The sequence below is a fragment of the Ursus arctos genome, unplaced genomic scaffold (genome assembly GCF_023065955.2).
Source record: "Ursus arctos isolate Adak ecotype North America unplaced genomic scaffold, UrsArc2.0 scaffold_23, whole genome shotgun sequence".
NCBI classification, from domain to species: domain Eukaryota; kingdom Metazoa; phylum Chordata; class Mammalia; order Carnivora; family Ursidae; genus Ursus; species Ursus arctos.
In genome coordinates, this window is record NW_026622908.1 from 42,729,527 (window position 1) to 42,749,384 (window position 19,858).

Genomic DNA, 19,858 nt, shown 5'->3' on the forward strand with positions numbered 1-19,858 from the left:
GTACTTAAGTGTTAGAAACGTTTATTTGTCAAAATATTAAAAAAAAAAAAAAGTGGGAGGAGTGGAGTAAAACAAGGCTAAATTTCAGCTAATGCTGTACCACGATCACAGGTCAGACATAAAAAAACAAAACAAACAAAACAACAACCCCCACCCCCAAGACCCCAATGGTCCTAGCAGTTTCAGAAGATTAGCTTCAATGTTAGAGTCCAGAGCTAACAAAGAAGAGTAAAAGGTCGCTTGCCACTACATGGTCATTTTAAAGGGAAAGGAGATGTTGCGGGTAGACAGGGAGAAGGGTTCAATTCCTAAGGAAAGCAAGATAAGAGGGGTTCCACTGTACAGGAAAAAGGGGATGCCAGCATAATCCTTACCTAGGGCTGCTCAGAGGCTGAGAATATAAGGAACAGAGTGAAGGCTACAGAGACTAGTATCAGGAGGAAAGAAAAGTCAACTTAGAAGAATTAAGAAAGAAAACATAGTTGGTCACAAACTCCTTTGTTTACTGAAACATGAAGCAATGGAAACATCCCGGCAAAGGGGACCGCGCGGAGCAAGTTCTCATATATGACCGCAGCCCGAGGGTTCAGTCCGCAATTATCCTACCTGAAAGAGAGCACAACACAAGAGGCTTACACAATGCCTGGAGAGCAGCTTGGCTCCGAGTACAAGGGCCCTGGTCCCGTCCTGTATTCCAGGGGGAAAAGAACAAAGAACAAAACAAAACCAAGTCAGACCGGATCAAACTTACATCCCGTGTAATTACCAAGGAATCTACTTATAGCTATTTATAGAATAAGAAGCAATCTATCTGGAAGACTGCTGTGTTACTGGTAAAATATATCTTTCTCATTTTCTAATCCGTCTTTTAGGCAAGACAACCTCTGTGACACAAGGCTACTGTCACTGCAACAAAAAGGGCATCCACAGATACTATCAAAAACCGTAATTTAGTTTTTGTGTCCAGAGCAGCAGATGATGCCAAGATCTCAAATATGGCCAACTGCACTACTCTAAATTTGTTTCATTTTATTCTTTCAGAGTAAACAAGTTTTCAGAAATGACAATCACAGAGGGTATCAAGGAACAGTTCATTCACCCTCCAACACACCGACATGTCATACTGTCACAGATTTAGAGCCATAACTCCAGTAGTTCCCCTACTTGGTCAAATCTCCCTTACCAAATCAAAAGAAGAAATCCTAAAATTCTCTAATTCTTCCACTGATGATGGGAACTCCAGACACCAATGGCTGGGGGAAAAAAGAAGTTAACTCACACCAAGTTCCTCTACTTATTACAGACAAAGGGCCAAATCTTGGTCTTGATCTGTACCAACCGACTTCAAAAGTTGTGACGTTCTTGAATCAGTTCTGCTAGGGTGAGACCCAAATTCAGATCCCCAACAGTTCTGGAGTATTTCATCCTGGCAGCCTCATTAACATCAGGCTCCTGGGACTGCAACCAACTCAGGGTTATTCAGTCCATTTGAGGTTCACACCTGGAAGGTAAGTTTCTTTAAAAGTCATCACTAAAAAGAGGTTAGTTGAACAACCACTGCTTGCAGTCAAAATTCACTTTAAAATACCTTAGCGATATCCTTTTAAAGACTACAGTATATTAATTTAACTATAAAACACATTTGAGAAAAACAGAAGTTATCTGATAGATGATACCACCTTTAGAGAAATATCCCATTTCGTGGCAGATCCAGCCGCATTAAAAGTAAAAATGAGGGCGAACTACACGAGCTGTAAGATGAGGCACTTCATGCACACAGACTGCTACACGATGGTCTCAGGAGACCCCAGTCTTGTCACGCTCATACAGGATATAATGTATCACAGGTTCAAACCACTGTTTGCTTCTCACTACATAAAAGGGCAAATTCCTATTGCTTTGTTTTCTTCTACACATATATACCAACAGGATAAGTTCGGAACCCTGGAAATTCCATTTAGCTTCTTGAGGAGGCTTCCTATTCAAGTGATGCTCGATTTCAAGGTACAAGGAAAACCAGGAGAACAGAAAGCTGTCACGCTGCCATTTCCACTCAGCTGAAATTTATCTAGATCATCCTACTAATTATTCTTGCCATTCCAACATCTTTGGTATACCTTTTCTGAAGTATGAAAAATTAAATTTCTGAGGGTACCACCAGTGGGATCTTATACACATTCAGAAATTACCTGTTTTATCTAGACCCTTATGTGTTCCTCTTGAACAAAAACCAAAAACAAAATTGCTAGAAAAAAATGAGAAGTGTTGGGGCTCTGACAGAACCAGGCTGTGCAGATACATGGCTTCAAGTGCTCATGCAGAATAAGGTTCTCTGGATTACTAATAAGGAAAGGACTCCGTGGGACGGTGGCACCAAAACATTTTGCTTTCAAGGGTCTTAGAACTAAACACCTAAAGCTTATAGGACTTTATCTGGCTTACAGATCTAGGATATTAGAAGAGTTTCCTCTGCTAAAAACTAATGACCTAAGTAGTAGTTATATTAGCAAGTGAGAAGTTTAAAGTTGTAGTTAAAATTCTCACTGTGACATTCATTATTAACTCCTGAACCTGTACTCTTCCGCTTACACCGCAGTGACGTTTCTAGTGGGGAGAGTAGTTTTGCAGTCCACCACGGCTAAGTCTGAATTCTGACTACCTCTCAATTATCAGATGACTTCAGGCAAAGTATTTAACCTCTCCGAGCCTTCGTTACCTTCTCTGTAAAAGAGAAAATATCTTAAAGGCTTTTTGTATAGATTAAATGCTGTACTGTACAAAGAGAGCACTCAGCAATGTTCTCTGAACTATGTTTCTGTAACCCAGACTGCTTATACTTGATTAAATAATATTCTCACTAACTGAGTTTACTGTTGTTCTCTCTGAAGGAACAAGCTGGTTGGAGTCATACACTAAAAAACTTCAACAGGCCAAGTGAACCTCTGGCCTAAGCTAGAGAAATAAATTAAGACTGATATGTTAATTTATATCTCTTGGATACTGTCCTAACAGCAAACCAACAGGTGGCGTTAGCCACCTCTATGGAGCACAGATCTCTTTCAAGGAAACTAGTGTCTCTTAACCACACCGACCCCACTCTCACCTCCAGTTTTTAAAAGGCTGAGTACCGCGCTCGGTCCGCATACTGCTCCCGCTCATACCGGGCCATGTCATACAGAGAATTCCGTGCAGCTGCTGAAGCCTGAGACAGCTCACTCTCTGGCCCATAACCGTAGCCCTCTCCAACTGTGGGGAGCACAGCTGCAGCACGACGCAGGGGGCTCCTGTCCCTTCCGTAATAGGAGGAAGTGTTGGCAGCGGCAGCAGCCATAGCAGCCGAAGTGGCAGCAGCACCTGAGTTCGGCAACAGGTGTCTGTCGTAGGGATCAACAGAAGTGGAGTTGAGGTGACTGGTCACAGCTGTGCTCTGGACTTGAGGCAGATGGGACATGGTCTGCTCCGCGTAGTTGTAGGCAGAGGCTGCCGCTGCCGCTGCCACTGCCTCGTAAGAGCGGACCCGGTAACGCTTATAGTAGTCGAGGGCTCCGTATGCATCGTTGTAATACATGGATTCCCCGTAGCCCATGGTGTAAGGCGTGCGCACTGCTCCGTACTGTTCATTATACTGCTCGGTAAAGTCCGCCACACGACCTGTACGATCTACTGGGCACTCTTTGGACCAGTGCCCCTCTTTTCCACACCGATAGCAGCCGCTCTGGTCTCCCATCCCAGGGGCAGTCCGAAGCCGGCTGGTGGACAACTGCACGTGCATTCTTTTGCCTTGAGGAAATAGATGTAAGAAGACTTATTATAACTCACTGACATTCTTTAATCCTCCCCCAAATGCAAGTAAACTAGTTGGCGTAAGACACACATACATACACACGCTCCTGAGACCCTGTTTCAGCAATCCCCTCCAAAAGAAGTTGAAGTTTTCATACCGATGAGAGCTAGAAAATGTGAGTCCTCAGACACCAAGTCAATACTTTCTTATATCAGGTAGCCGGAGTCCCTGCTTCTGTGTCCACAACTTTCCCTTCTTTTCCCCTGGCCCCCAACACAGAAACTGCTAAATTTTCCACGTACCACTGTTAAGAACTGTAACGATTTAAGACCTGCCAATTCTTCCAAATCAAATAACCAACAACCTCAGTTATGCCAGATCTGAAAAGCATCTTACCAACCTCTCACTGATTTACTCAGGGCAATATAAGGCCTCAGCATTTACTGTAGCTTAAAAACCATGGCAATCTTCTGTCCATCTTGTTTCCTCCAGCCATTTTTGCAGGTGTCACCAGAAGGCTATGTTGGATACACAAATCATACCTGCTTCACCTCAGTACCTCTAGGAGTTATGCGACCCTCCAGATTCCAACCCTAGCCCCGTGTTTTTCGGCAAGGACGAATCCATGCCTACTGTGGGAAAGAAACCTTGACCAAGGTCTCTCAACAGCAAGAATTAGATATTGAAGCAGTACCGGTTTCTTAGGGACAGTGTGTTCCCATGCAATTCCGCATTTCATCCCGCCAGGTAGCTTACATTTCTTCATAGGGGATATCTACTTGTTAGAAAAATGCAGCATTTGCCTAAAAGCCTCTGGGCACCCATACAAACAAGCAACATCCATTCTTCCAGGAAATGGCCAGCACTACGAACAGCTGAGAGAAGAAACAATCTTTGCCCTGGGCTTGGGTACGACCAAGCCCAGGGACCCTTACTGATGAAAGCATCCAAGGTCTTTAAAAGCAGTTTGAGGAAAGGGAAAGGAATATTCTTGGCAGTATTTAGTCCCAAACTGCCTAAGACTTTGGAGATCAAGTCAGTATTTGTCAAATTTAGCCAGAAGGCAGCCACTACAGATGCAGAGAACAGGGGTTTCACATCACTCTTAAGGGCTGCTCAGAACAAATCCCCCCTCCATGATCAGCAAGTCGCTCTCTCTTTAACAGACCTTGTTCTGGATGAAGCTATGCGATAGGAGGCCTCGTGCTCCACCATCCTGTTGGAAACAGCCCGATTCAGGACGGCAGCCAGAACAGCGCCATGCACTGACCCTGAGAGGGGAGCGGGTTAGTGCAGTAATATCACTTTAGTCAAACGCAGTTCTCCCTAATGTCTAAGATTCCTACCACCCCAGTTTCTAGTAGTTGCCACCTCCAACCTAAAACCCCTTCTTTAGCAAAAACAAAAGTGCTCAGGTTTTTACTTCTAGCTGCCAGCAGATAGGCAGCATCCACCATCACCACTGACAGTCAACAGATACCAAATGGCAATAACTCTCTGTAGCATTTAGCCACCCATTGTTTTCAGAGATTTAAATACTCCCATTCTAATTCTTAGAAGTTATTAAGGGCCACGAGCTAACTGCTTAGAACAGAAACACATTTTTCTACCCCAATTTATATCCCAAATGTAGAGTTCCCTATGATTTAGACTGGAAGACTAAAAGTTAGTTTTCAAACATGCATGATGACATTAACCTGCGTGATAGACACAAACTGTTCCCATTCTGAAGTCAGATAACCATGCCAATAAAAAGCAGCCAATTTAGAGACTTAGAAGTACATTAAAAAAAAAATCAATTTAATTTGCTTTTTACTTTTATAGATTCTGGCCCAGTTTTTGTTTGTTTGGTGGTTTGTTTTGTTTTGTTTTGTTTGAGAAATAAAACCCAGTGATTCTTCCTTGGTATTTGTAACTACATCCAATCTTCGTTCCTGTTTTATTGAGAGAACTCATAAGTTTATAAACATCTATGTTTATAATCTACCTCTGTAGCAACTGTGAAAAGGATTTAGGAAAACAAAATTTTTTAACTAGAACTAAAAAATCTGTAATAGAAGTGATAATTGTTTTTCCCCCCCAATCTTTCCAAAAGTTGTAACTAGGCTTTTAATTTAAATCCCCTAAAGTTCTTATAATTGAAAAATACTGTGCTTCTCTATTACCTTATGGATCCAGGGCAAAAAGAAAATTGAAAGATTAAATTCTGCCACTCTGCTGCACTTGGAGAGGCCAAAAGTTTAAAGATTTTCTGAGACCTCCAAAAGTTACTAAAATATGCTGCCAACATTTCCCAGAAAACGAGCCTAATAGAAGTGTCTTCTTTTGAAAGCTGGCACAGAAAAGATTATTAAAATGCTGAGAGATGGGCAACCTGAGGTCCTAAGTGCTGAACTCCTATCATGTGCCAGGACCCAGAGAAGGCTGCGGGCACAGCTGATCCACAATAGCACCCCAGTTTAGTGCTCGTTTACATATGGGGAAAAACAAGACACCAGACGTCTTATACATCATTCCCAATTCAGTTGCTTGAATATTACTTGGGAACAGCTTTTTTAGGTAGGGTCTGCCAATGCAAACTCCGCCAACTCCACGGTGGCTCAGTTCACTGCTGCTTGTGGAGAGGACACAGGTCTGGAAAGACCCAGGTTAACTCAGGTTCTGCTGCTTCCTTTTACAAGTCATAAATGCAGAAGCCTAAACAGCAACTATTAATAAACGTTCAAAAGACGTTCAAAGTGGCATTCTTCAGAGGCCACCTTCATTAGGAGCTGACCAAAAAGACTTTATAGACAAATGTGACAAATTGGTATCTAGATGATATCTGCTGTAAAACTGCAACATATTATCCCATGCTAAACTCTCTCTGGTCATCTGGAAGAAAACAGAGCTGGTTATAAAAATGTCTTTATGTAAAACTCCGAGTGCTTTCTCCAGAGTGGACAGGCTAAGAACATGAAAACCAAATGATTCTTCTTTTCCAGTGATAACATTTTAAAGAATTTCTTGGATCGCTGTTACTCAAACATCCACTTACTAGAGTAATTAAACTTGCTTTATTAACACACACTCTTCCCACGCCAACTCCCCACAATTAACTGACCTCTGTATGCATGCTTTTGCTCTTATCCTTTTATTCAATTGTATGTTAAAAAAGACATGCAGTATGACATTACTATGACATCTTTGCAGACTTTGGACACGACTTTAATTGCATTCTTTTTACATTTTGTTACCTGTCAAGACAGAACTCCTATTTTCCCCTAACACTGTCCATTCATGATCCCATTTCAATCAAGTGAAAAATAATTAAGAATATTCTTAAAGCTGTCTGAAGTGCAACAGTCTTCCAAAATAATAAAAGAAAAACGAAAATAAGATAGGTAAGTGAGGAACGCTAACTAACACATTTTAAATAAGCTTCTAACCGTAATGGAAACACACTCATTGCTGCAAACACCACTCACCTCTCATCATACAGGACTTACTGTCAATACACTTTCACATCTATTACCTCATTCTAGCCTCACTAGCATCCTGTGAGGGAGGTACTGCAGGGACCATTAATTCTATTTTATAAGTGGGGAAAATGAAACGCAGAGAGGTTAAAACACTTGTCCAAAGTCACACAACTCATTAGTGGTAGCAAGTTATCTATGACTTTTGCCCTATGCTTTAGAAAGGAGCTAAAGGCCAGGACACCACTGGCCGAGACCAGAGAGATCTGACGCACCATTTGCAATCTACACTATTTGCAAACTTTCTTACCCTTTTCTGGTCAACTTTTCCTCTTCTGCCATTTCTTTTCTCACTATTTTCTAGGTTTAGCAGGACACTTAAGTACTTCTCAACAAACCTTTTAGTGGCACTCAGAAAAAATGGTGTTAACTTATGAACCTGAGAAGTGGCTGTAAATGTGTGGCTCAAGACGACACTGTCAACAGAAATCTTGTAGAACAGCGCTGCCCAACAGAACTTTCCATAATGATGGAAATGTTCTCTATTTACACTAATACGGTCACCAGTAGCCTCATGTGACTTCTGAGTGCTTTAAATGTGTGCAGTAGAACTAAAGAAACTGAAATTTAAAATTTATTTAATAGCCACATGTGCCTAGGGGCTACCATATTAGACAGCACAGTGGAGTCTTCAGACAACCTCGAGGTATTAATGATAACCTATGTATCTTTATAATTTGTAAAATTATACAATATGCTTCATGACACCCTTACTGGAACCTTTCAGAAGCAGGACCATCATCTCATTCAACCTAGTATTTTTAAAAATTTTTCTCTTTTTTCCCATTAGGAGTAAATAATAGTAGGTGGAAGAGAATAGTCCAATGGCATAGATTTGGACCCTGCTTGTATAGTTCACAGACTGAACAAATTTGAGCACTCATAAGGTACTTCCCCAAATCCAGGTTCACCATCCAGATTTATAATACAGGGATCCCTCTATATGTCTCTGTTCCTCTTTCCCACAACAACCTATCACCCCAGGCTGTAAAGAGTATAAATCCTAAGCATTTAAATTCTCAAACATAAGGCTTTCTGATCATAACAAAAGCAGCAGGTAATCCACAGACTTATCCTCCCTTCTCCCATGAGGTACTCATTTGCCCAGGAAGATTAAACTTCCAACAGCACTCAAATGAATGAAGGCTGTGGGACAAAGTAACCCAGTGGGGGACTCTACACAATTGTTGAGGAACATCCTAGCAAATAAATCTGAAAGGGGAGTGTTTGCTTCTCCAAGAGTAAACTGTAGTGAAGAAGGGTAAACGTGCGATCTTTCTAGTATATCCAGCTAAAACAGAATGGAAGACACCCCCTGCCAGCCGCCTGGTCCCATGTTCTTGTCTCTGTCTTGACCTGAGACCCCACTACTCAGTTCTGCCACCCAGACCCCAGAGCAGTTCACCTTGAAACTCTGTGTTGTCAAGGCCCCTGATGGCCTCCACTGCGTCCTCTGCCCGCTCCATGTGTACGAAGGCATAATCTTTCACGATGTCACATTCGATGACTGGACCATACTCCTCAAACTTGGCCCGAAGCTCCTGGTTGGTACAGGTGGGACTGATGTTGCCCACATGTAACTTTGTGGAGGCTTTGCTCTTATTCTTGCTGGCTTCCACGTTGATGTTCACCCCATGCAGCTTGTAGTGGTGCAGGTTGCGTATGGCATCCTCGGCCGCCGTCTTGTCCTCTATGTGCACAAAGCCGTAGTTCTTAATGATGTCACATTCCAGCACCTTCCCATACTGCTCGAAGAGTGAGCGGATCTCCTGCTCTGTGGCCTCCCGGGGCAGGTTTCCGATGAACAGCTTCACCATCCTGACAAGAGCCTGGGAGGGAGGAAATAAGATTCCCAAAAGTTAGGGGTGGAGTGGGAAATTTCAGTGCACTGCATTTTGGTTTAATCCTCCAAAGAAATTCTTGGTACCTTTAAGATTCAAGACCCTCTCATAAACGTTCCTTATTTTTTTCTTAATAGAGAGGAAAGGTTTGTACATGAGTGTGAGATATGTGTGACACCCCAACAGGTCGGGGTCAGCATGCACTGCAGTCTATCATCTCCGTGAAATGAGCATTTAAATAACAGGGCTGGCTCTTTTATGTCTCAAAATACTCTTTTTGGGGGGCAGGAAAGAGAAGAGCTCAAGAAGGGGGCAAGAAGCATATATCTCGAGTGTCCCTGGCAACGAGGTTTTGGAGGGAAATCGGTGTACCTCTCCTCCGTGCGGTATTACCTTCAAAGATACTCTAAGAATAAAGAGGCTTCCTTGGCCCCAATCCCGGACCCCCAGCGACCCAACCTCCAGCTCTTTCGCCCCAACAAAGACTCGACCCGACCCCTGCCCCGCCCCCTCCGAAGACCCGGCCCCGCCTCCTCCCGTTGTCTTCCCCGGACCTCCCGCAGCAAGAGAAACCCAAACCGTGGGCTGGCACCGTCCACCAGAAGCCCAGCCCGGCCCGCCCTCGACCTCCCCACACACCCAGAAGACCCCCTCGCACCTCCGGGTGGCGGCGGCGGTGGCGGCGGCTCCCGCGTCAGAGAGAACCCTACAAAATGGCGACGGCCGCTCGAGCCTCGGCGCGACCGGGCCCTTTCTCGCGCGCCAGCTCACGCACGCGCGAGTGCGCGCTGCCTCCTTCCCCTCCCCCTCGCGGGAGCCGGGCGACCAATCCCGCGGCCGCACACAAATGATTGCCCCAGGCTAGGCTCCCAGCCGCCCCGACGCGGGGGCGGGGCCAGCTGGTGACGACGCTGCGGAGCGGAGGTCAGCCCGCCCCCAGCCCCGGCTAGCCAATCAGCACTCTGGAAGCGGAGGGTTGGCGCTCAAGCGTCAGAAGGGCTCTGGACGCAACCACTACCTTGGTGTAATCAGAAGCCCCGGGAGTAGCTAACCATCACAATGGATCGTGCTATTGGGCCAGTTGGGGCGGGGGGGGGGGGGAGGGTAGCTGATGACAAAGGGTTATCCCACTGGGTCCTCTAAACGGGGGCTTTCTTAGCGGGCTCCCGGCCAGCCAGTTTGGTAGCTTGGGTCAACATTTTAGAGACGCAGAAGAGCCACATTTTAAGCAAACGTAGTCAATTTTTGTAGAGCTTTAAATATAACTTAATATTTTTCCTTGCGAGCATTTTATTCACTGGTGAGGAAACAGAACCAAAGATGGCAGAGCTGGGATAGCTCTAAGAGGCACTGTATCCAGGCTACGTTTATCGGTCACATTTTGTTTGCTCATGCATGTACGTGGGCTGTTTTTATCTAATTATAGTATTAGCTCTAATTGTGTGTCCTTCACAGTTCCTGGTCCGTGGTGAATACACCAAAGGAATACTTGGTGCAGAGGCCCGGAGAAGTTCCTTGTTTGGGACGGGTCGGGGGTCTGGGGTGAGAAAGCGTCTCCCAAGTCCACACCAAGCTGCTGGAGGTCTAGGCAACTGGGACTCCCGGCACTTTCTAGCATTCAAAATTCAGCTGTGGTCCAAGGGCGCCTCCTAGTGGCAAAAGAGAAGCTATTAGGTGGATTACTCACTGTCACCCTTGAACAAAGAATAGACGTTTATGGAGATTGATGGATCCAGCTTATCTCTGAGTGGAGCATGCCAGGGTGGTTGCAGTCACCATTCTTCATTGTGGTGCCTCCATAGAAGCTTTTCTGATACCATCAGGCACAAATCCCCCAGGCTTCCCTCCTCCTCCCCAGCTACTTTGGTATGTTTCTTTCACTGAATTCTTTTTCCCAGCCGTTTCAGAAGAGGGACTGTCCTTCCAATTTTAATACAACTCATGATTTTTCCCACCTAATTCTATCTACCTCTCCCCTTCCCTCCTCCTCTTGGTCTTTTCCAGTTTCTCTCTACACTCAGACTTTTAAAACATGTAAAGGGGCCTCCTTACCCATTTCTGAAATAGCTTCCACTCATTTTAACTATGAATGTTTTCTATCTTGGGTTCCTTCCCTGTGTTCCAGACCAGACTGCTTTGCAAATGGAGAGTCTGAACCTGCTATTGCCCACCTTCATACACTGTGTTTTGGGTTCTGTCCACCTTTTCCAAGTCCCCAAATTTTCTGAGATCACCAAAACTAATGTCCTTGTAAGTTTTCACCCCTCTGAAGTTTTCATTTAGTTCACCATCCTTTTCTCCCGTGTTTTTATACTGTTCCTTCTCATAGCTCTGACTGCACCCTTCCACCTGCCTCTCCTCTTCTATTTCCCTACTCTTCTTTATTCCCTTTTATCTCACTTCCCCTTCCCTCATAGGCAACCATTCTAATGAGTTTAATGTGTATTATTTTGTGTTCTTGCCAGACATGTCTTTCCAGTGTGCATTTGCTTTATCCATTTTAAAAAATGTTTTATTGTGGAAATTTTCAAAAAGGCATAGAGGATATTATAATGAACTCTTATGGATGCTTTCTTGACCCAGCTTTGATAGTTATCAACATTCTGCCGACCTTATCTATCCCCTGTACTTTTTTTTTTTTTAAGATTTTATTTATTTGTCTGAGAGAAAAAGAACACAAACAGGGGAAGCAGCAGGCACAGGGAGAAGCAGGCTCCCTGCTGAGCAAGGAGCCAATGTGGAACTCGATCCCAGGACCCTGAGATCATGACCTGAGCCAAAGGCAAACGCTTAACCGACTGAGCCACCCAGGCATCCCTGTACCTTTTTTTTTGTTCTGGAGTTTTTAAAAGCAAATCCCAGATATGTCATTTTGTCTATAAGGACTTCACTATCTACTTCTAATTAAAACATTAAGACTATGCTAATGTTATCTAATCTTTATATTAAAATTTCCCATAGGTTGTCGCAAATCTCTTTTTGCAGTTGGTTTCTTTCTTTCTTTTTTTTTTTTTTTGCAGTTGGTTTCTTTTAACGTGGATCTTAACAAGGTCCATCGATTGTGTATTTGGGTAAATTATGTAAATGTTTATGTAAATTGCGTTGCATGGCTCATTGTTTTAGTTTTTTCACCAAGCACCTGCGTTGCCGTGTACTGTCTAATCAGTGGGTAATACGCCGTAGCGTGCAACCACCGTATTTTACCTATCTGTCTCTACGTGTAGGACATTCATGTTGCCTTCAACTCCCCACCATTATAAACAAGGTTACAATTAACATCATTATGGTAATTATGTGTGCCCTACTGGATCCCTGTGGGAATTTGGGGGGATATAAACCCAGGGTGGAATTGCTAGGTTGCTGGGTCATAGGGTATATGTGGTACTAACTTGTCTAAGTAGTGCCAGGTTGTTCTCTGGAGAAACCGTACCAGTCTACCCTCCCACCTGCAGCACATGAGGGGCCCTGTATATCAGTGACTGCCAATGTCGGACATTGTCCAGTTTTCTAATTTCTGCTAGTCTAATAGATATAAAGTGATATAGCACTGTTGTTTTAATTTGTTTTTCTGATTACTAGTGATTTTAAGAAGCTCCTCATATTAGTTTTTTTGGGTTTGTACTTCTTTAAATTTCCTGTTCATATCTTTTACCCAACTTTCTTAGTGGTTGCAATCTCCTCTTTGTTGTTGATTTGCAGGATTTTCTCATACATTCTAGACATTGATCTCTTTAAATATTTTCCGTTGTTCCACCAAATTATTAACTTTGTCCATGGTGCTCTTCATTGAACAGAAATTCTTAATTTTTTATGGAATCTAATTTTTGTTTTAAAGTTTGTGCTTTTGCAGTTTTGTATAAGCTGTCCTTTTCTACCTCCCTGAGTCACAAATATATTCTCCTACATTTTCCTCTATTAACAGTAATGTTTTTTACTATTCACATTTAGTTCTGTAGTCAGTTTAAAGCAGTGCTGTATCCTGGGGCACCCGGCTGGCTCAGTAGGTGGAACGTGTGACTCTCGATCTCAGGGTGGTGAGTTCAAGCCCCACGTTGGGTGTAGAGATGACTTAAAAATAAAATGTTAAAAGAAAAAAGCAGGGCTGTCCAAACAGAAATATAAGGTCAGCCATCTATGTAATTTAAAATTTTCCAGTAAAGACATTTAAAAAGTGAAATGAAACAGATGAAGTTCATTTTGATACTTTGGAAACCCAGTAAAGCTAAAATATTTCAACATATAATCAATATAAAAAGTATTAATGAAATGTTTTAAATTCTTTTTTTCCTCTTCAGTTTTTGAAGCTGGCGAGCGTTTTACACTGAGAGCACATTTAGTTCACTTTGGACTAGCCACATTTCAAGTGGTCAGTTGCCACACGTGGCTCGTGGCTACTGTCTTGGACGGTGTAGATCTAGAGTTCGCCCTCGGAGGCCGTGTTTGGTGAGAAGTCAAATTCATTTTTCTCCAAATAATCCATGTCTAGCTGTCCATATTTCTCGTGACTTGTGTTGCCTGCACGTACTGTATTTTTGTGCTCTATCTCGTAGACCTCATGGCTCCATTTCATTTGGTCTCTTTCTGGAACTTTCCTTTTCTTCCGCTCATATCTGAAGGTCTCTCTCAAGACTTACTGCCTGACCTTATGTTTCTCCTCTTCTATGTCCTGCCACCTAGATGATGCTCAAAGCATATCTTCATGACTTCTCCGTTCGGTGACCACATCCTGCAAGACTGCTGTACTTGGCTGCCCTATTTCCATTCCCGTTTTACATGCTAAAATGAGCATTTCTTCATTAATTTCTCGCTCCCACATACATTTCCTTCTAAAATTTTCCGTTATTGCGTCCCCTCCTAACTCCCAGGCTTGCCACATTGCAGTGGAAATACCGTTTCCCTGAGCACTCTGCAACGTAGGACTGTTTCCTCCTTTGCACAGCCGCGCCTGAAAAGCCAGAGAAGGCTGGAGTGCTGACGTGTTATTCCATTTAGTCCCACGACAGATTGTTCCGGTTACATTTATCCAGCATGTTGACTGAGGAATACTTCTGAATCTGCTTTTCTTAAGAGAAAGGGAGAATTATTTTGTGGGCTGTCTGGTCTACCAGATCTCGTGTTTGGAGACCATTCTGGGGCTGTGTTGTACGAGTCCTGGGCCTGCACACGCCTGACCCTGTCTTAGTCATGGCTGATGATGGTCAGGGCTCTACTCAGCCAGGGCCCTCGGCCAATTATGCTAAAGACAGGGCTGCTTAGGGGAGGGGGTGAGGGGTGAGTGAAATAGGTGATGGGGATTAAGGTGTGCATCTGTTGTGAGGAGCACTGGGTGATGATTGAAAGTGTTCAATCACTAGATTGTATGCCCAGAACTAATAGAACACTGTGTGTTAACTATACTGGAATTTAAAATTAAAATAAAATTTTAGATAGGGCTGCTCCTCTGGAAAGATCTTCTCTGAGCCCCCAAAAGAAATGGTTGTGTGTCTATGGGAAACAATGAAAGAACAAAGCTTTTCCTGTAGGAGACCACCAAAGTAATACTGTTGCCCTGAAACTTCCAATTGCCAAGCCACAGACAAGGGAGAAAGCTCCCTGCTCCTTTTTTCTTGTACTTCGCCAGATGTAGACTATATTCCGTGTTTGTGTGTTTACACACTTTGGATGTACCTTGTGGCCTCCCAGAGTGATGTCATCCTATTGGTCAGCGGATTGGGGACTTCCCACTTTTCTGACCCCTGTCTGAGCTCCCTTGGTCCTCTCTATCGGGGAGGAGACAGAAGATGGGGTCAGTAACCACCCCCACGCACTCCACTCTCTACTGTCGGGCTGAGCAGTGGCTGAGACTTACTTGGGCAATTCAGTCTTTCATTTTTGAAAACAGTGGAGAGAGTCATGAGTGAAGAAAGTCGTGTGCCAGGGAAGGAGTTGTTCACTGCCTTTTAACATTAATAGTGTTTGTTAACATCACTCTGACCCACTGTGAACTTCTTTGGTCTAAAAAGAGGCTTGTCATTGCTCAGCCCAGCAAGCAGGAGGTCATTATCATGGGGAAATGAGACCAGGGTAGGGAGGCTCTCAAAATTATGTGGTTCTTTGAGGGCTGGGAGGCTGGGGGCAGCGTGGAAACCTGACATACAGGGAACCAGAGGCAAAGGCAGGGAGGCTTGTGGTCAGGAAATCAAAGACACCCAGAAGCAGTAAGAGAAGCTGAGCTGTTTAATCACCTCCTTGGCCAGACTCAAGGCTGTGGCTGCCCCGAACCACTCACACCTGGAAGCCACTGAGCGTCGCTGGAGATGGAGTGGCCGATCGAGTCAGAGGATGTTAGGATGGGAAAGGGGAGCTTCGTGTCTCTGACTCGGTCATCTGGCAATCTTGCCCCCAGGTCCTGCTTCAGCTCTGAGAGGTTCCTGGCTGGTCCCCAGGGGCAAGGAACTGAGGGGCATGTCCTAGCTGCGGTGGGAGAACGACCTGAGGCAGGGGCAGCCATTCCCACATGGCCTATGTGGAGGGAGCAGTGCTGTCCGCACCTGGGTCGGGGTTGGGGTGTAGGGCTGGGGGAGAGGGAAGAAGTCAGGAGGTGGGAGTGGAATTGGGGGTCGCCTGGGTCCCACCACCAGTCTGGAATTAAATAGCAGAAGAGGAGCGTTGCCCTTGGGAACACTGACTTGTCCTCCGAGACAGTTCCTGGTGATGGGCTGACCTTGGCAACAGACCCTAGCAGCAGGCAGTTGTCCTGACAAGAGGGTGGTCCCTGTTGACAGTCCCTGGCAGTTTCCTGAATAGACGGAAGAAGCTGGCCTGGGAGTCTTGCCCCCCACTACTTGCTCTTCTTGAAGAAGCTGAAGCGTTTTTCTCTCTCTCGTTCTCTGCCATCCTTGCTGCGAAGTACGACAGGCCCCTCAGCCCCGACCGGTGACACGGGGGGCATGGTCATGGCCCGGGTCATGCCCCGGGCGGCACTGGGCACCGCTGGCTCTTCAGGCTCTCCAGAGGCAGAGGACGCGGTGGCAATGGCGGCATTCACCACCCGCAGCCATGAGCTCATCTCTGCCTGCAGGGGGCACAGAGAGACAGGTGGTCAGCCGCAAGGCTGCTGTGAAGCTGGGGCCCACAGACAGCTGGGACGCCTCCGAGGAGCAGGCAGAAAAGCGACCGGACTATTCCATCTCACTGGAGAAAAAGACTCCTTTAAGACGGGGAACCAGTTTTTGGGCGCCTCTCACCAACATCCAGGTGGCACAGGGTGAGCTATCGATCAGGAGGAACGAGACACTTACTCAAGGAAAAAGAGACGAGAGGGAAGAGAGGGGAATCTGCAACTGGAATGTACTGAGAACGGCGCAGAGAGATGGGAGCGCGGGAGGAGCAGGGGCCAGCTCACCTCATCCTTAGCCTGGAATAAATATTCTTTTCCATCCTGTAAGCTGTTGGGAGAAAGAGAAACGTCAGGGCAGAGCTGAGAACGTGGAATGGCTACCTGAGAGCTGGGGAGAGCTCCGTTACCAGCCCGAGACCAGGCTGGGGAACATGAGGCTACAGCCCTTGGCGCCAGACCAGACACGTTCTGCACGTCCGTCAGATTCCCAGGACCGTGCAGAAGCAAACCCTTCCCGTTTGGCTGCTGAGGCTCCCGGTGAGCTCACCTGCACCCCAGGCCAGGCCTCCTGCTCTGGCTGCTTGCTGGCTGGCAGGCAGGGGCAGGCCCCGGGAGGCCCCCGGTGCTGGCGAGCGCCAGCACCCTGCCTTCAGATTTCCCATCCCGGATTGTTTTTTTGTTCGCCATCGTCGGCAGTCAGGCCTACATCTTGGGGCTCCTGCTCCCCTTAGTGTGGAATACAACCAGAACCCCCCCGCTTTCCCTCATCTCCATCTCTGGCCTCGAACGCCAGGCCCTATAACTCTATTCCCTCTGCTCCTAGCTTGTTCCTCCCCCCCACCTCCCCTCCCATCCTGAGGGCACCTCCCACTCCTACCCCAGCTTGAAGACGTGTTTGCGCTTTCGGTAATCAAAGGCGACGCTGCCCTGGGCCCTGGCCAGGCTGACAGGCACTTCTCCATGGTATGGCACTCCCGTGCTGGCTGCCTTTGCGTCCTTATAAAAGCCGAGGCTCCCACGCCGCAGGACGCAGTACACGTTTTGCCATGACCTGGGAGGGACCGTGGTGTAGGTGAGACGGGTGACCGGTCTCTGCGGGGCCTAGAACCCTGGGACTAGCTCAGGTGTCCAAGGACTGCCAGTGCCACTCCTGTCTTTGGGCTCCTTGTCTTTCCCCACTCCTGCCCCTCCCCTGAGGCCCTACTCTTCTCTGGGTCCTCCCCTGTCCCAGAGGACCCTCCTCCTACAGGGCCCCTCTTCCCCGTCCTTCCAGGAGGGCGCTGCAGGAAAGCCTCTTCAGAAGGCGGGAGCGGCAGAGGCCACCATGCTGGCCGTGCAGGCCCGGTACCTGTTGGCAGCCTTCTTGCCAAAGGCCTCCATCTCCTGTTTGCGACACAGCATCCCCTCCATCTGCTCCTGGGCAGAGAGCTCAGGGCCTCGAGGGGGCAGAGTGGCAACCCGGGCTGACTCGGATGACCTGCTCTGGGGCATCACAGGAGGGGCTGGGCCCCGCGTCCGGGGCTGCTTCTCTCCCCGTGGCCCATTGGCTTCATCCCCAGTGCCGGACCCCTGTGGGGAAAATGGAAAACAATGTCAGCGTCAAAGGAGAAAATGGGAAATACCTCGCCTGAATGTCATGAAGCTTGAAGTCCAAGAGCTGGTCTTCCCGGCCCCTGTGTCCTTTGTCCTTTGGGCCCCCACCCCCTCCTATGCCCAGCATCACCACCACCTGGCTCGCACCCCTCTGCACCCCTTCATCTCTCGGTTATTAACACCCACACCTGTGGGAGCAACTCACAGGTCCTTCTGGGAAGCTGCCCTGCTCAAGTCTCTGTTGTTCCAACAGGGGCTACAAGGACAAGAAGCTGTAAGAAGATGTGCAAGGCGGGGGGGGGGGGGTGATGGGGGCGCACAGGGCAGCGGGGGTCACCTGCGGGGACTCTGCGTCTGTGCAGACTCCATTAACGCTGGCCTGCTGTGTGGGTGCCGGTAGCCGGGGGTGGGTTCTGGAACAGCGGAAGTCAACAGAACAGTAAGCCCTCGGGTTGCTCAGACTCAGCCTCCTCTTTGCCCAAGTGTCCCAGCTCTCACCCGTCCCAGGCGGCGTCGGGAGCCATCCGGCCGTCCGCCAGGTCTCCTTCAGGCCGAATGGCTGTGGGCTCTGGAGCAGGCGGCTGTTTCCTCCGTTCCTCCTCCTCCCTCTTTCTTTTCCGCTCCTTCTCCTGCTCCTCCAGCTGTCAAAACATTCTGGGATCAGAGCATAGAAGGTCTCATTTAAGAGGACCAGGGCACAGGGGAAAGCTGGCATGCCTCAGCTCTAGCCTGATGAAACAGAAAGGATGAAAAATGTAATTCCAAGAGAAGGTGGGGATTAGAAGCCACGGAGGAGATGGTGTCTCTTAGCGTCACCCGGTGGGGGGGTGGGACACTGATGGCTCCTAAAGCTGGGGTGACAACCAGCATTCTTGGCTCACATCTGGGAGAGGCTGGCGCAGTGGGAAGAGAAGACACGTCTTCTTCAAGCAGGAGAACACAGGCCTGGGGCAGTGGGAGAGGGTGGGCATTCCTGGGGTCCCCCAGCCCTCACCGCGGTGAGCTTCTCCAGCGCGCTGAAACGCTCCTCCCAGGCCACCGCTGACTTCTGGAAGGCCTCATGCCGCTTGATGAGGCTTTCAACTTCGTCGACTGTGCAACCCAGCTCAGCACTTCGCACCAATGGCTCTTGGCTACACAGCCAGGCCTCTGCCATACCCGCGTCTCTCCCAAATACGAGCACCTCCAGAACTGCAGGGGTTGGGAGGGGGTCACAGGGAGATGGCAGGTTAGAGTACCGGCAGGGCACTGTAGCCACAGCCCTTCGAGAACAGGGACACGGAGGAAGCTAGTGTCCCAGGGCAGGAGCACAGGGCAGAGCCAGGCAGTGCCAACGGTGGGCACCTTGAGTTCCAGGCCCAGGCCTCTTGGTCTCACATACGCTGGAAACTACAGGGTACGAGACCCCCAGCCCCTTCTCCTGAGGCCTGGGGTCCACAGCCAAGCTCCCTGGCCCCCATCGCAGCTCACCAAGCTGGAGCCAGTCCATCTTCTCCTGCCACTTGTCTGCTGTCTCCTGGCGCCGTGCCTGCAGCTGAGACAGCTTCTCTGAGATCTGGGGGGGCAGAGACGTGAGTTAGCCCCCAGTGGGACCTTTCCAGGGTCCCTGGATGACTCACATAGGGAACTAGTGATTTCTGATGTCAGGATGCAGGCAGTTCTGGGAGAAAGTTGGAATGGGGAAGTCCCTGAACAGTACTGAGGGGAGGGAGAGAGATTTCTATGAAGGAAGAATGAAATGAAGGAGGGAGACTCAGAGGAGAAATGAGCATTCAGCCCCCCCCCCCCCCACCGTGAGGACGGCCATGGCGGCGCCCACCCCTCCCCCACCTCCTCAGCTGCACAGTGGCTCCTGGCAAGCAGCTCCTGCCCCGTGTCCACGCATGAGGAGAAGCGGTCGGCCCGGGCCTCGATTTCTGCCTTGATGCCCTGGTGGTTCTTGATGACCAGGTCTGCAGAGGACACATCCCTGGGGGCACAGAGACCACATTACCGCTGTGCCCATGACCCTATCCCGGCCACC

The 19,858-nt window shown here is 47.6% G+C and overlaps 2 protein-coding genes across 6 annotated transcripts in view; both read right to left on the bottom strand.

The window, feature by feature from the left end:
* Positions 1–4: 4 nt before the first annotated feature.
* LOC113244053 (RNA-binding protein 4B) lies at positions 5–9,988 on the bottom strand. 3 transcript variants are annotated; one of them, XR_007188707.2, is made up of 5 exons: positions 9,802–9,954; positions 8,708–9,131; positions 3,104–3,780; positions 1,340–1,501; positions 5–687 (listed from the first exon to the last, which is right to left on the bottom strand). XR_007188707.2 is itself a non-coding variant. In XM_026483109.4 (4 exons), exons 2-3 carry the CDS (start codon positions 9,117–9,119, stop codon positions 3,113–3,115), a joined length of 1,080 nt encoding a protein of 359 aa, XP_026338894.1. In that variant the 5' UTR covers positions 9,120–9,131; positions 9,802–9,988; the 3' UTR covers positions 5–606; positions 3,104–3,112. The 3 variants fall into 3 exon arrangements, 2 of the variants coding, with proteins under 2 accessions (XP_026338894.1, XP_026338893.1); XM_026483109.4 differs by lacking the exon at positions 1,340–1,501 and having other exon boundaries at positions 5–606; positions 9,802–9,988; XM_026483108.4 differs by having other exon boundaries at positions 5–1,501; positions 9,802–9,988.
* A 5,366-nt stretch (positions 9,989–15,354) lies between these two features.
* Positions 15,355–19,858, bottom strand: part of SPTBN2 (spectrin beta, non-erythrocytic 2) — a 30,462-nt gene continuing 25,958 nt past the window's right edge. For all 3 annotated transcript variants that reach the window (XM_044378474.3, XM_057317511.1, XM_057317510.1), the window contains exons 27-36: positions 19,666–19,804; positions 19,306–19,390; positions 18,830–19,026; positions 18,334–18,476; positions 18,173–18,248; positions 18,041–18,091; positions 17,591–17,811; positions 17,120–17,293; positions 16,528–16,570; positions 15,355–16,197 (exon numbers count right to left, since the gene is read on the bottom strand). In XM_044378474.3, the coding sequence (XP_044234409.1) occupies positions 15,964–16,197; positions 16,528–16,570; positions 17,120–17,293; positions 17,591–17,811; positions 18,041–18,091; positions 18,173–18,248; positions 18,334–18,476; positions 18,830–19,026; positions 19,306–19,390; positions 19,666–19,804 (1,363 nt within the window). In that variant the 3' untranslated portion in view covers positions 15,355–15,963. The remainder of the gene's footprint in view (positions 16,198–16,527; positions 16,571–17,119; positions 17,294–17,590; positions 17,812–18,040; positions 18,092–18,172; positions 18,249–18,333; positions 18,477–18,829; positions 19,027–19,305; positions 19,391–19,665; positions 19,805–19,858) is intronic.

Coding starts and splice junctions, on each gene's coding strand:
- LOC113244053 (XM_026483109.4), bottom strand. CDS start 9,119: ATGGTGAAGCTGTTCATCGGAAACCTGCCCCGGGAGGCCACAGAGCAG. Junction 3,781..8,707: donor TGACAACACAGAGTTTCAAG/GTGAACTGCTCT, acceptor TATTTCCTCAAG/GCAAAAGAATGCACGTGCAG.